Source organism: Phascolarctos cinereus, unplaced genomic scaffold, assembly GCF_003287225.1.
Source record: "Phascolarctos cinereus isolate Bilbo 61053 unplaced genomic scaffold, phaCin_HiC Scaffold_726;HRSCAF=1367, whole genome shotgun sequence".
Classification (NCBI taxonomy): domain Eukaryota; kingdom Metazoa; phylum Chordata; class Mammalia; order Diprotodontia; family Phascolarctidae; genus Phascolarctos; species Phascolarctos cinereus.
This window is the reverse complement of record NW_027556098.1, coordinates 126,775,683-126,791,632: the sequence shown is the minus strand read 5'-3', so window position 1 is coordinate 126,791,632 and position 15,950 is coordinate 126,775,683. Positions and strand designations below refer to the sequence as shown.

Sequence of the window (15,950 nt, the reverse complement as noted above, 5' to 3'; positions counted from 1 at the left end):
TTTGTGATACTTGTAAGGATGAGTGGGCATGAGGAAATCTCAGCATTTAAATGGGGGCCAGAATGGACCTTATATACAGCCAAGTAATTTGGGGTGACCGGAGGAGGTACTAGGAGGAGGATCCTGAAGCTGGGGTGACTGGGGGAGGAGTTTAGGGAGAATCCCAATGGGAGTGTCTGGGAGGTTGAATGGGGTCATTCAGGAATAGACAATGGAGGGTTAGTTAGGATAACAAAGAACTGGAATATAGGTGGGGTCTGGATAAGATAAAAGATGGAAAATTTACTAGGCTTCACTAGAGTATCAAAGGGAGATAGGGCCTAGGCAATAAGGCCAGTGGATAGGAATAAGAATAAGAGATAAGGAAAGGCCAGTTGAGTGGATTATAGCCTCAGGCAACCATTTGAGACTTTTTTGATAGTTCAAAGAAAGTTTAAGGGTTTTCTGGGGCCCATTGATAAATGGGACCTAAATTCTTTTTGAGGTGAGGGGCAAAGGTCTCGGCTTAGGCCCATACCCCATCAATAAGGAAGCAAGCTACATCACACTGAAAGGAACTACAGACAAGTCAATAAACTTATAAGTGCTAAATGCCTTTGCATCCAAATTCATGAAGATAGTAACATAATAATGACAAGAGACTTCAATATCTTTCTTTCAGTTTTTTGATAAGTCTAAGAAGAAAATTTTAAAAAGGGAAATGTGGAATTAAACAAATTGTTGGAGAAAATAGAGTGAAAAGACTTAAGACATTTAAAAAATTGAACTGCAAAAGAATATTTCTCAGTATCACATGGAACCTTTACAAAAAACTGACCATGTGTTAGAGCACAGAGATAATGTTAATGAATCTAAAAAGGCAGAAATAGTAAGTGCATTTCTTATATATCATAACACAAGAAAAATAGGCATTAGTTTAGGGACCAGAAACAAAAGACACAGACTCAAATGAAGACTTAAACAATGAAATCCTAAATTATGAGTGGGTCACAGAATAAATCATAGAAACAATAATTATGTGAAAGAAAATGAGAATGATGAAACCATATACAAAAATTTCTGGGATACAGCTAAAGCAATTCTCAGGAGAAAAATCATATCTCTACAAACATATAGTAACAAAATAGAAAAAGAGAAGATTGCATGAAAATGCATGTAAAAATTAGAAAGCCAACAAACAAGCTTAAAATAATTACAAAAGAGAAGGTATTAAAAATGAAAGAAGTAGCTGAATTTGAAATAAAAAACATAGAAATGATTAATCACATGAAAGCTAGTTGTTAGAAAAGACTAATAAATTTAATAGGCCTTTAGCTAATCTAACTAAAAGAAGAGGCAAAAAATCAAGTCAATAAAATAGCAGATGAACAAGGTGAAATCATGGTAAAACCAGAAGAAATATAAAAAAAAAGTGAGAACATATTATGTATAGTTATATACTAACAAAACTGAAAACACAAAAGAAAGAGGAATACTTAAAAAAAATATAAAACACTGGGCAGCTAGGTGTTGCAGTGGATAGAGCACCATTCCTAGAATCAGAAGGACCTGAGTTCAAATCCAGTCTTAGACCAGACACTTGACACTTACTAGCCGCGTGACCCTAGGCAAGTCACTTAACCCCAATTGCCTTGCCAAACAAAAAAACCATATATATATATATATATATATATATATATATATATATATATATATATATATATATATATATATATATATATATATATATAAAACACCCAAACTATCAAGACACTAAATGAAAAAAAAGACCTCTCCCTTTTTTTGGCGGCAATTGGTGTTAAGTGACTTATCCAGGGTCACACAGATACTAAGTGTCTGAGACTGGATTTGCATTTAGGTCCTCCTGACTCCAGGGCTAGTGCTCTATCCACTATGCCACCTAGCTGTCCCCAAATAAAAATCTCAAATAACCCAATGTCAGAAAAGGAAATAGATTTAGCTGTGGAAAAAACTACCAAAGGGAAAAAAAAACCTCTTTGTCCTGATGGATACCAAACTCTTATTAGAGAAATTTGATAAAAAAAAATTTTTTCTCATTAGACCACTTCCCTTTATATTCTAGGTGCATTAATCCTGTCTGTGCAGAAACACATTTTACAGCAGTACTTTTTATGATAATGAAGTATTGGAAACAAAGTAAATGGCCATTGATTAGGGAATGGCTAAACAAGTTATGGCACTTGAATATAATAGAATATTACTGTGCTGTAAGAAATGATGTATGAGATGAATCCATGAACTGATGAACTTACATGAACTGATGAAGAGTGAAGTAAGCAGAGCCAAGAAAGCAATACATTACACAATAACAAAAACAATCTACACAGAAAGAATAACTGCCCATAAAAAATCAGAAGTGAATATAACAAATTATAAAGATTAAACATAAGACAAAAGAATTTAACACCATGAAGGAAATAATAGAAGAGCACTGCTTAGAACTCCTAAACACAGAAAACAAAATTCCAATTGAAAAAATTCACAGATCACCTGAAGGAAAAAAAAACCAAGATTGCAAATTCCAAGATAACATATTTAAATTTAACAATTTAATTCAGAAACAAGTTTTGCAAGCAATCAGGAGAAAGACTTTCAAATGCAAAGGCATCCATCAGAGTTCTTGTGTCTTTTAAAGTTGTTTTCCTTTACAATGTTGTAGTTGTACAAATTATTTTCCTAATTCTGCTTAATTCATTTCATCTCAGTTCATACAAGTCTTCCCAAGGTTCTCTCTGTTATGTTAGTATACTATAATTTGGTGAGCATCCACTTTGTTTCAAATTCTCAGCTACAACAAGTCTATTCTCTGTGTGGGGCTATAACCAAGTAGTGGTATCACTAGGTGAAAAGGAATGAACAATTTAGTGAGTTTTTGGGTAGAGTTCCAAATTTCTTTCCAGAATGATTGGACCAATTCATAGCTCCACTAACAGTGTATTAGCTTAGTTATCCTTCTGCAGTATTTCCAAAAATTTCCACGTTCCTTTCTTTGTCATCTTTGTGAATCTGACGACTATAAAGTATAATCTCAAGGTTGCTTTAATTTATATTTCTCTTATTATTAGTGAGTTTGAACATTTTTTTTCACATAGTAGTTGATAGCTTGTATATCTTCTTTTTTGAGAGCAGGCTGTTCATATATTTTGGCCACTTATCAATTAGAAAATAGCTCTTATTTTGATGTATTTCAATCAATTTTCTATATATTTTGGATATCTTTATCAGAGAAGTTGCTGCAAAAATTTTCCCTAGTTAAATATTTTTCTTATAATTTTAACTGCATTTATTTGGTTTGCCCAAGAACTGGTTAGCATTTTCAAAAGCTACAGAAATAAAACAGAATGAGACCTGAGAGAATACCATTGGATTTAACATCTGAGATATTAATTGGTTTGCAACTTCAAAAGGTATAAAAATTTAGTCACTATTTCTTATTAACTGTTTAGCAACAGGGTAGATAATACTTTAATGTAGCTTTTCTAATTGTGGGTTCATGTTTGGCTGTTCTATACTTGAACTACAAAATACGTAACAGAAACTTTTTTTTTTAATTTAGGCAGAAGCAGATAGCCTTGATGTTTTGGAAAAATATCGAGGAAAGTGTGAACCTACCTTTCTTTTTTACGCAGTGAGTATTTTTTTAAAGGAATAATCAGTATTGTATGTAATTGGAAATACTCAGATTCAAAAAAGTATATTTAATTTTGCACATATTGTGGATAGGAGTCACACATTTATGTTATATAGCTATACAGCAACAAAGCAAATGATTAAAAAATGAAAGAGTCAAGTATTTGATAAATGCGTACACACATGCAATAGAAAAATGGTAACTACATTGGCCTTCTCAATGAGCTGCTTCAAGGAATAAATTAGATAATTCACAGTTCTTTGTAAATTGTAAAATGTTGTTGTTCAGTTGCTAAGTCATGTCCAACTCTTTGTGACACCATGGACCATAGCATGCCAGGCCCTTCTATCCTTCATTATCTCTCAAAGTCTGTCCAAGTTCATATTCATTGTTTCCATGATGCTTTTTATCTAGCTCATCCTCTGCCATTCTCTTTTCCTTTTGCCTTCAATCTTTCCCAATATCAGAGTCTTCCAAGGGTTCTGTCTTTTCATTATGAGGCCAAAGTATTTAAGCTTTAGCTTTTGTACTTGACCTTCCAGTGAGTAGCCTGAATTAATTTCTTTAAGTATTGACTGATTTGACCTCCTTGCTGTCCAAGGGACTCTCAAAAGTCTTCTCCAGCACCATGATTTGAAAGCATCAATTCTGTAGCACTCAGCTTTCCTTATAGTCCAACTCCAACAGCCATACATTGCTACTAGAAAAATCATAGCTTTGGCTACATGGACCTTTGTCAGCAAGGTGATGTCTCTGCTTTTTAGTGCTGTCCAGATTTGCCATAGCTTTCCCTCCAAGGAGAAAGTGTCTTTTAATTTTGTGGCTGCAGTTGCTATCCACAGTGATCTCTGAGCTGATGAATATAAAATCTGACATTGCTTCCATTTCTTCTCCCTCTACTTGCCAGAAAGTGATGGGACCAACTGCCAAGATCTTAAGGGTTTTTTTTTATGTTAAACTTCAAGCCAGCTTTTACACTCTCCTCTTTCACTCTCATCAAGAGGCTTCTTAATTCCTCTTCACGTTCTGCCATCAGAGTGGTATCATCTGCATATCTGAGACTGTTGATATTTCTCCTGGTAACTTTAATTCCAGCTTTTGATTCATCCAGCCTGGTATTTTGCATGATGTCCTCTGCATATAAGTTAAATAAGTAAAGTGCCAATATACAGTCTTGTCATACTCATTTTCCAATCTTAAACTAATCAGTTGTTCCATGTTCAGTTCTAACTGTTGCTTCTTGGCCTTCATACAGGTTCCTCAGGAGACAAATTAGATGATCTGATACTCCCAACTCTTTGAGGACTTGCTGTATTTTGCTGTGATTCACACTGTGAAAGGCGTTAGTGTAGTCAATGAAGCAGAAGTATATTTTTTTTTCTGGGACTCCCTTTCTTTCTCTATAATCCATAGAATGTTGGCAATTTGGTCTCTAGTTCCTTTGTCTCTTTGAAAACCAGTCTGCTCTTCTGGTAATTTTTGGTTCATATATTGCTAAAGCCTAGCTTGCAGGATCTTAAGCATCACTTTGCTGGTATGAGAAATGAGTACAGTTGGTCAGTAATTTGAACATTCCTTGACACCCATATTTGCTGGCATATTGAGTGCAGCACATTAACAGCATCATCTTTTAGGGTTTTAAATAGCTCAGCTGGAATTCCATCACTTCCCCTAACCTTATTGTTAGCAATGTTTCCTAAGGCCCCCTTGACTTCATTCTCCAGGATGTCTGGCTCTAGCTCAGTAACCACACCATGTAGTTATTGGTGATGTTATGGTCTTTCTTGTATAGCCCTTTTGTATATTCTTGTCACCTCTTCTTAATCTCTTCTACTTCTACTAAATCCCTACTATTTTTGTCTTTTTTCATGCCCATTTTTGCATAAAACTTTCCCTTGATATCTCTAATTTTCTTGAAGAGATCTCTTATCTTTCCCATTCTATTGTCTTCTATTTCTTTGCATTGCTCACTTAAGAAAACCTCCTGTCTCTCCTTTCTATTCTCTGGAATTCTACATTTGAATGGATATATCTTTCCCTTTCCTTCTTTCCTCAGCTATTTGTAAAGCCTCATCAGATAGCCATTTTTCTTTCTTGCTCCTTTTTTTCCTTAGATCAGATAGCCATTTTTTCTTTCTTGCTCCTTTTTTTCCTTAGCAATGTTTTTTATTGCTGCCTCTTGTACAAATTGTAGAATGTATGCTGATCTGAATCATTATTGTTGTAGGGAAAAGTGATTTTCAAGCATGAAGTAGGTCTGGCTGAGGGTGCCTCTGGTGTAGGGAACGCAGGGCAACATGAAGCTAGTTGGCACTTGTGGAGCTGGGAAGAGTGGCAGCATTTGAGGGGGTAGAGGATAAAAGAAGCACCAAAGAAGAATCTTTCCAACTTCATGATTTATCCCAAGGTTGTTCCTTACTTTCCACATTGTCTTATTCTAAGTAAAAGTCATCTGCATCTTAAAATTCGCTAATAAAAATAAAATAAAAGGCATCTTCCACTGGTGATTCCACTATTTCACCTGATTATTTTACCATCTATTCTAGGGTGGAGAATTAGTGGCTGTGGTAAGAGGAGCAAACGGACCATTACTGCACAAAACTATTCTGGATCAGCTGGAGGCAGAGAATAAGGTTTTGGAACAAGGCATTGAACGGAAAGTGGTAATTGGAGGATCTTAACTTCTGAAACTCTAAACTCTAAATGTCTACCATGTACAATACACTAGTATACTCTAACACAAATGTTCTCCTTTGATATTCTTATAGCTTTTAGTGGGAAAACTCCATGCAACTCAGTCATTCAGAGTGATTAAACTTTTCCAATTTGAATAGAGAGACCAAGGCTTACTCTGAGATATAATTTGCTGCATCATACCAAAGCACCAAATTCTTTTGGAGTAAAGCCATATGTTTCCCCAGAAGTGTCCTGGGCACAGACCCAGGACTCCATGACGTATGCTGTAGCCACAATAGACTAAGAGGGACTCCTGTTTTCTTCCCATTACATATATTTAAAACTTTCCTTTCATCTTTAATTCAACTAGACTGGATATTCCCTTCAGTTCAATAGCACTTCAACTCCATTTAACCAATTAGATCTCATATATCAGAACTATTTCTGGAACACTTGATAGGTGCAGTATGGAATATAAAATTATAGAATTAAGCAGCTTTAAGAGCAAGCCTCCCAAATGTTTAGGTACATTCAGCAAAGCCTGAAATGAAAATTTGTGTTACAACAAGAAATTTGTGGCAGACCCACAGAACCCTGGCTTAATTTCCATATTGTTTAAGTGTCTATTCAATCCAACTGAGAGATAATTTCCTTTCATTTAAAAATTGTATCCTTCTACTCCTCAAAATGTTTTCTGTTAAGTTGAACTCATGATGATTTATAAATAAGAAAGTATATGGCTGTTGATGACATTTGCAAATATAAAACATTACTTTAAAATTGCATGCTGAGTTTTTAAAGTATTAAATTATCATACTCTTTTAATGGAATGGGATGAAATAAAATACTATATTCAAAAAGAAAAAAAAAAGATTTTATGCCAAAAAAAAAAGGAAATTGGTATTTGCCCTGATGAAAATACCATGAGGTCCAGAAAGAAACTTGAATTCCCACCCTGGCCCAAATTCTAACAATCCAGAGGGAAAAGATCTGTTATTTTATTGCCCCCTGCCATAGATAGGTATCAGCTTAATTTTTTTTCTATAAATTTCAAATTATTTTCTTTTGGAATACTTGGTGTCTTGTTAACTTTAACTTCTGTTTGTTTTTTTATTTTTAATTCTATTGATTTAAAAAATAGATAGTACACAATATCTAAAGATGACCAAGATTTACTTTTGGTTTTCCCCTACTACCTAGTTAGTAAAAATCTTTTAAAATTCTCAAGAAACCTGAAGTCCAAATTTTAGGTTATCCAATCTGTATTTTGTTTTCCTTGGTAATTTTCTTTTCCTTAGAATAAGGCTTGGGAGTGGGGGACTTCTTTGCCCCTGTACCACATAGATTTAGTATGAGTTATCTGATTACTTGCCTTAATGAAAGATGTATGTTAGATTAAAGATGCAGCTCTCTCTATTGAAGAAGAAAGTGTTTCCCAAGACCAGGAATATGGAGAGGAAGATGAAGTAGGTAAGTAGAATTCAGTTCCAATAGGATTAACAGACAAGGGGAAAGGGGGAAATTATATATTCATATATACATATACATATACATATACATATATGTATATATATGAATGGATGTATATGTGTGTGTATCTATATCTATCTACCCATGTGTGTGTGTGTATGTTTTATATATATATATGTGTATATATATATCTATGTATATATACTAAAGGAAATAATAATTTAAAATAGCAGCTTAGCTGGCTACACCTCACCCTCAAGGTCCTAGGGGACCCTTGAAGGACAGCAAGACTCTGCTAATGAAATAGGGTCACATCCCCATTCTGGTGTGGTTGTCTCCAATATCAAGTGATAGGGATTATTGTCCAAATAGCATTTGCCAGTGACTAACACCCCTACTATCAATCTAACTAATTAATATCAATTGCTTTTACAAAGGGACATTTACTGAAAAACTATAGAAAGAACTAAAATACAAAAACATCCCCCTCCCCTAAACTAGGCCAACTCTTCCCTCCACACACCTTGGTACCTGGAGAGAGTGATCTCAAACTTAAAGTGCTTGCTACAAAGCATTTGCCCCACACATTTCACTTCTGGGTGTATCATAGCCATCAGAAAGGTCACTCCCTTGCTTTAGAACATGATATCTCGGCTGCTGGGCTTTGCATTGCTGGACTTTCCAAAACTAACAAGGCTATTCTACCTACAATTTTCTTTACCTAAGAATAGATACAACAGAGACCAAAAACAAAACAAAACAAAACAAAACAACACCCCACAGGCACCATATGTTCCAGGCCACATGGCACCCCAATGGGAAGGACTCTTTCCTACTGATGCTCTGCAGCAATTTTTGCCTTACTCAAAACTAGGGAAGAAAGAGATCAATTTGGCTGATACTAGATGTTCCTTTCCACATGGGATACAACCAAAATTTCTCCAGAGGTCTCTGTACTGAGTGATCTTCTTGGATTTTCAGACAAATTTGCTTTGGTTGCCTATGCCAAAGGCAGCTGAAAGTTTCCCCAGTGGATTCCTGCCATGACAATGATAATCCAGATATAATTCCATTCTCATTCTATCATAGGAAAACAATTCCAGTTTGAGAATAGAAAAACAGGATTAGATAAGTCCTGAACAAGTATGAGGTTCCCAAGAAAAAGAATTAAGCACTTGGGGTTGATTACTCAGGGTTTCTAGGACAGCAGGCAAACTAAGTCCCATTGATCTGCAATGCATTACAATGTCAGACAAACTCATGTCACAACTAAGGCAGTCTAGGACTGATTAAAATCAAAAAGGGTGAAATGAGCATCAGCTCAATGAGTACCAGCTAGGAATCAGTATTTTGGAAATATAAAATCCATACTTTTCATGTCAGCTACAATACTGGGTTATAATAATATAATAGATATTTATTGATAAATAAGCATTCAATTAGCATTGGGCTGCTAGGTGGTACAGTGGTTGAAGCACGGGGCCTGGAGTCAGAAAGACATCAGTTCAAATTCATCCTGACACTTACTAGTTGTGTGACCCTGTGCAAGTCACTTAACCCTGTTTGCCTCAGTTTCCTCATCTATAAAATGAGCTGGAGAAGGAAATGGCAGACCACTTTAGTATCTTTGCCAAGAAAATGACAAATGGGGTCTCAGAGAGTCAGATGTGACTGAAACAAGTCCACAAACAATAAAGCATTCAACAAGCAAATAGTGATTACAAAGAAACTGACCCAACTTTTAAGGAAATATTGAAAAATTGACTGTACAATTATAGCCTAAAACAAAGAGAAAAAATTCTCTAGTTAATTACAAAAAATAGAAGATTTAATAAAGAAAAGCTGGGATAGAGAATCTTTCCAGTTGTTTTCTGGAAATTAGAAGGGTTCAATGTCTGCCCCAGATGAGGTCCCTCCATTCCACATCATTATGCACTTCTAGGAGTAGGTTCTCCAAGTATCCACATGATTCCCTGAGTTTGTTGCCAATACTTGTTTCTCATGGGCTCATCCTCTATTACATTTGATTAGCATTAATTCCAGCCTAGAGAATCAGATTTAGTACTGGAAAGGAATTTAGAGGTTATCAAGTCCAGCCCCTTTATTTAACAGTTGAAAAAAAAAATGGAGAACTAGTCTAGGGGTCAAGAAGATCTAGGTTCACATCCTGCTTCTGATGCAAACTAGCTGCATGACCTGGCCAAGTCACTTAAACTCTTAGTGTTCTAGGTAACTCTCTAAGACTATAAAGTTACAGAGATGGTGGAATTTCCTTACCAGGGATTTTCTTATGTCAATGAAATCATAGGTAAAGTCTTTATTTTGAGGAAGTAAAAGACTGTCTAGGTTAGATTGGAAGAAGGACAGATGTACAGTTTAGTAACGATCAGAAAAGAGAGTTATAATAAAAAGAGAAAGAAAATCCAAGTCGAAGTAAGGAATAAAATTAGCACACAGTTGTGCATGTGCATGAATTATTTTGTTTATGTAATAAAGGCCCTGGGTTTCTGGCACTATTCATTCTAATTCTTGTTTTCTCACAAATCTTCTGCAGAATCTTGGGAAAGTTGCTATGTTTCTTGGCTATTTTTTCTCATTTGTAAAATAAGGCCAGCTGAAGACAATACTTGATGTGGAAAAGTCCTGGACCTATTAGCAGACAATAGTAATCAACAATAGGACATGGCAACCAAAAACCAAACCAAAGGAAACACCAAAAGACTGAAATAATAGGTAGTCTAAGCAACTCCATCTTAGGCTACTTTGATAGGCATAGTATCTACAAGAAGAGAGGTCATAGTCCTACTGTACTTTGTTCTGTCCTGACCATATCTAGAATATGGTGTTTAGTTCTGGGCATCATATTTTAGGAAAGACACTGGCGAACAAGATTACATCCAGAGGAAGGTGACTAGGGTGGTAAGGAGGCTTCCTGGTAAAGTGATGGTGAGATGTCTGCCCTGATAGAATGTAAGTTCCTTGAGGGTACAGACTATTTCATTTTTTGTCTTTTTAATCCCCAGAACCCAGCAAAGTGCTTGGCTCCTAGCAGGCACTTAATAAATGATAGCTGATTGATTGACATACATATGAGTACTGCCTGAAGAAAAGAATGCTTAGAAGGGATAGGATGGCTGCTTTTTAAGCATTTGATAAGTTGGCATACATAAAGAGATTGTTGCTGTTGTTGAGTCATTTCAGTCATGTCTAACTCTTCATGATCCCATTTGGAGGTTTTCTTGGCAAAGATACAGCAGTGTTTTGCCATTTCCTTCTCCAGCTCATTTGATAGATAAAGAAACTAAGGCACAGAGGATTAAGTGACTTGCCCAGGGTCACACAACTAGTAAAAGTCTGAGGCCAGATTTGAACTTAGATATTCCTGACTTGGGACCCTGTACTCTATCCACTATACCACCTCACTACCCCTAAAGAAATCAGTCTTGCTATTTTAGACTCCAGAGGTCAAAACTGGGAGTAATGGGAGGAACTGCAGAGAAGTAGATATTGATTCAGTATAAAGAAAAACTTTCTTACAGCTATAGCTCTCTAAAAATAGAATAGGGTACTTCAAGAGGTAATGAGTTCCCTGTCTCTCAAGGTCTTCAAGTAGAAGCATAATAGCCACTTGTCAAATATATTAAAATCTCCAGAGCATAAAATCCTCATTAAAGTTTAGGGTTTTTTTTAAATTCCTTTTAGTGTCACTTGAAAAATCCTGCACACTGGCAATTATTAAACCAGATGCTGTGGCACATGGGAAGGTGGATGAGATCATCCTGAAGGTAAGAATAGCAATAAATATCCACCAGAACTATAGCAATGTCTTCTTTTTGGAATTAGAAGACACCTGGAAGTAATAATCTTATAGAGGGACAATTGGTATACTTTAAAGAGTATTAGACCAACAACTAGCACTTGAATACTAATTTGGATAACTAACTAGTTAACTAATTAACTATTTAATTTGTTGACAATTCAATTTTTGGCAAATCACTGTGGGTCTTAGTTTTCTTATTTATAAAATCAGCAGATATTCTAGATAAAATGGTAGTGTGGCATCATGAAAAAATACTAGATTTGGAAAAATAGGATTGACCAAATTTGGTATTTCCTGGGGAAGTTATGTGGTACACTGGATAGAGCTCCAGGTCTGGATTCAAGAGGATTCATCTTAAGTTCAAATCTGGTCTCAGACACTTACTAGCTGTGTGACCCTAGGCAACTCATTTAATCATATTTGCCTCAGTTTCCTCATCTGTAAAATGAGGGGGAGAAGGAAATGGTAAACTACTCCAGTATCTTTGCCAAGAAAACCCCAAATGTATTACAAAGAATTGGACATGACCGAAAAAAATGACTGAACAACTAGTATATCCTATATGTGTGACCTTGGGTAAGTCACCCAACCCAAGTCTCAGTTTCCTCATATGTAAAAAGAGAGTTGATATGGATGATCTCTAAGGCCCCTTCCAGCTCTAAATACATGATTTCATCATATTGAAGATCCAGTAAGACTCTGAAAATCTTCAGTTCTGTTGAAGGGATCTTCTTTCTAAGGGTTTCAGTCAGTCAGTAAGCATTTATTAAGCACCAGGCACTATGCTAAGTGCTGGAGATACAAAGAAAGACAAAAAATAGTCACTTCCCTCAAGAAGCTCATAGCCTAATATTTTCAGTTAAAGTATGGTTTAAGTTGGCAAAAAATAAATTTGTAATAATGTAAACAACTATTCTATGGGAACATGAATACTGAATTTATGATTGTGGAAAAATCTTAAAGCAAATACCTTTTAAAAATCATATTCTGTTTAGATTTTGTTTTTAGGCAATTGGGGTTAAGTGACTTGCCCAGGGTCACACAGCTAGTAAGTGTCAAGTGCTTGGTCTGAGGCAGATTTGAACTCAGGTCCTCCTGACTTCAGGGCCAGGGCTCTATCCACTGCACCACCTAGCTGCCTCCTAGATATGTTTTTAAAAGTTATGAGAGAGAAGTCATGGACCCTTTAAAGTGAAGTAGTTGGTATCAGGTACTTTAAAATCTTGTGTGTGCTTGTACCTGTTGATAAAGAGATCCACTATTTATGTCGGATTACTATCAGAAAGGTGGGAGTGGGAGGAAGCTGGAGGAATTTTGACCAGAGAGAAACAGAGATTCAATCTTAGAAACTAGATGTCAGAGAAACCACTGATTGAAGGGGGGGAGGGGAAATCATTATAATGTTATGCAATTTTTTGAAGTTTTTTTTATTATTATGTTGGACTAGGAGAAGAGAGGAGGAATCACACAAAAGCATAGAATTTGGGAATGTGACCTTTCTTATAAGTTGTAATTTCTTTTTTCCTTATAGAATAAAGATTAGAGTAAACAGAAGTCTATGACAAAAGAAATACTGTTGGAGTATTGACTTAGCCAGCAAAGAAGGCTAGGAATCTCAGCACTATGGACAAATCCCAACAGTTCCATGGACAAATCAAAAAGAAAACCATGCAGAGGGAATTTATTGGGAGGTGAGGGGCAACTGGGGTAGACAAGGAAATGTCTGATTATAGTCGAAGACTAGTAAAAATGAGGGAAGGGAAAACATTTATCAAGTGCTAGGCACATAGCTGCTACTTGATTAGTACTATCTGATAAGCACTTTGTAAATATTATTTCTTTCGACCATTTGAAAATGGTATCTGATTATCTTCATCTTAAAAAACAATCCTCTCAATTATGTATCTTATTTAAACCTAATGGTTAATGATCATAGTAAAGTTCTACTTTGAATTTATAACTTCTAGTTTGAAGGTATATTTTTTTCTAGTTTGAAGTTATATTTTTATTTTTAAAAAAACATAAGAAAGTGGTATAGCATGCTAATCTATGGTACTCAGTTAACCACATCTATAGGAAAACACACTAATTGTTAGGATTTTGAGGCTTTAGTTGAAGCACTACCATTGATGTGGCAGTAATATAAATTGCAGATATAGTATGGAGAAATATCAACCTTGGGAGCTCTAGTCTTAAAGAATCTACCTAAATGATGTCAAATGCCATAGTAAGTAACAAACGTGTCAACAATTTCTTAGCCTTTTCAGGAAAGCTCAGCTTTAGGCCACACCACTCTTGGACTAAATTAACAACTCTGGAAATGTGTCAGTTGCACCATTAGGTCAGCCCATCTCCACACCTCCTCTAAAGATTCATTGGGAACTACATAGAGTCTTGATGATATGGAGAACAACTGTCTGAAAAGAACAATTCTGGAGGAAGATCTGCGGTTACTGTAGTAGGAGCATTGTCAGGGTCCTCTTTGACCGGTTAGGGCTTTTTAAAAGATATTATAATAGGCTATTATTCTCAGATGGAGGAAAAAGCTTTGTTGATAATGACCATAGAGTTGTGATGAAACCACCCAAGCCCCTTAGTTAGTTTGGATAGTGAAAATAGTCAGATGAGCACAACTAGAAGCTGAGGTGTTATAACATCCTGGTCCCATTTGGGTTGGACTTTTTGAATATAATTTTCATTAAGGATTTAGCATAAGAAGTACATGTTATGTCCAACCGGTGTTCCATCCAGACTTATAGTCTATCTTTACAGGCATATCAAGATAAATTTTGGTAAAGCATGGTGGTTTGATATTATTCTCAAAGATTATGGGTAGACCCTAAACTGTCATAATTTCCTCTTAATAGCCTGATATGAATCTATCACTTAAGTTAAATCTATTGATTGTTTCTCTGCTTGCACACCCACTTGGGATAAAGGATTCAGTATATTTTAGTATTTGCCTGGCTCAATTTCCTTGCCCCTACAAAATCTTACCAATTAATTTAATTCAACAAACATTCTGTATGTGAGGCAATACTGGGGAGACAGCAACAAAAATGAAAAATGGTAACCCATTCTGGAGGAGCTTATACACTACTGGATGCTACACTCTGCTATGAGGACAGTGAATTCAGGTTTTATTTATAACCTCAAGATATGTTATCCTCCCTTTGCATACCACAGATCCAGGAAGCTGGGTTTGAGATTTTAGCTAATGAAGAAAGAATCATGACAGAGTCTGAAATGAGATATCTCTATCAAAAGAGATCTGAAGAGGTCAGTTCTATTTCTTTTTTTGTTTGTTTTGAAGTTCTCATTTCTCTTTTTTTATCTCTGTGACATTTGAAGTCTGGATCAATTTAGATTAGCAGGAATACTATGAAAGTGCACAGTAAATATGCTGTAAACTGTAAAAATTTATAGACCATTAGATATCCAATGTATTTCAAATCTATTAAACTTAGTGATGTAAGAAGGGTATCATGGTATGAGGAGATTGAAAAGATGATATCATTTATATGGCAATAGATTTCTGTTTCATTGCCATCAAGAATTTATATTAAATGCTTACCATATGGCCCTGGGTACATAAAAGTGCTAATCACAGTCCTTGTCCTCAAGAAACTTACAGACTAGATAGAACCTGAAAGGATAACATAATTTGAGGTAACATATGCAAGGTGTCTGATGAGTATTAGTAAGAGTAAATGCTAAAAGCATTCAGAATAACAAGAGATCATCCACCTTGGCTGGTAAGGCGGGAGTTTCACAGAGGTGGGGGGACTTAGAAACTCATAATTTGACAGAGACAGTAGAGATAATCTACTTCAATTTCTGCCTGAAGGATTGATCTTTTCCACATCATCTCCAACATAAAATTAAGTTTCTTCTATTTAAATTTGCAGTGCTTGTGATCACAAATTTTAGGGACTCATAAAGGTGAAAAAACTGAGCAATATATAAGCTAGAGGGAGAGTGACATCTTTGACCACTGAGTTTTAATGAACTTGGTTGAAATAGCAAAAATCGGGGGCAGCTAGGTGGGGCAATGGATAGAGTCAGGAGGACCTGAGTTCAAGTTTGGCCTCAGAACAAACACTTGATACTTACTAGCTGTGTGACCCTGGGCAAGTCACTTAACCTCCATTGCCTAAAAAAATAAATAAATAAAATTTAAAAAATGAAATAGCAAAAATCAGAAATCTGATTGTTGTAGTTGCCAGAGCTACATTTTAAGTTTTAATGACTTAATATTGCTCTAAGACTTTTGGGACACTCCATACTTTGATGGTTCTCTTACTTTCTAAAAATAAGAGGAGAAGAAGCTTC

General features: G+C 35.6%; 1 protein-coding gene across 1 annotated transcript in view; it reads left to right on the top strand.

Moving 5' to 3' along the window:
- NME9 (NME/NM23 family member 9) overlaps positions 1-15,950 on the top strand; it is a 35,372-nt gene that overhangs the window by 16,392 nt on the left and 3,030 nt on the right. The window contains exons 4-8 of the mRNA XM_020986117.2: positions 3,578-3,649; positions 6,199-6,315; positions 7,723-7,798; positions 11,501-11,583; positions 14,805-14,897. Coding sequence (XP_020841776.1) covers positions 3,578-3,649; positions 6,199-6,315; positions 7,723-7,798; positions 11,501-11,583; positions 14,805-14,897 — 441 coding nt within the window. The remainder of the gene's footprint in view (positions 1-3,577; positions 3,650-6,198; positions 6,316-7,722; positions 7,799-11,500; positions 11,584-14,804; positions 14,898-15,950) is intronic.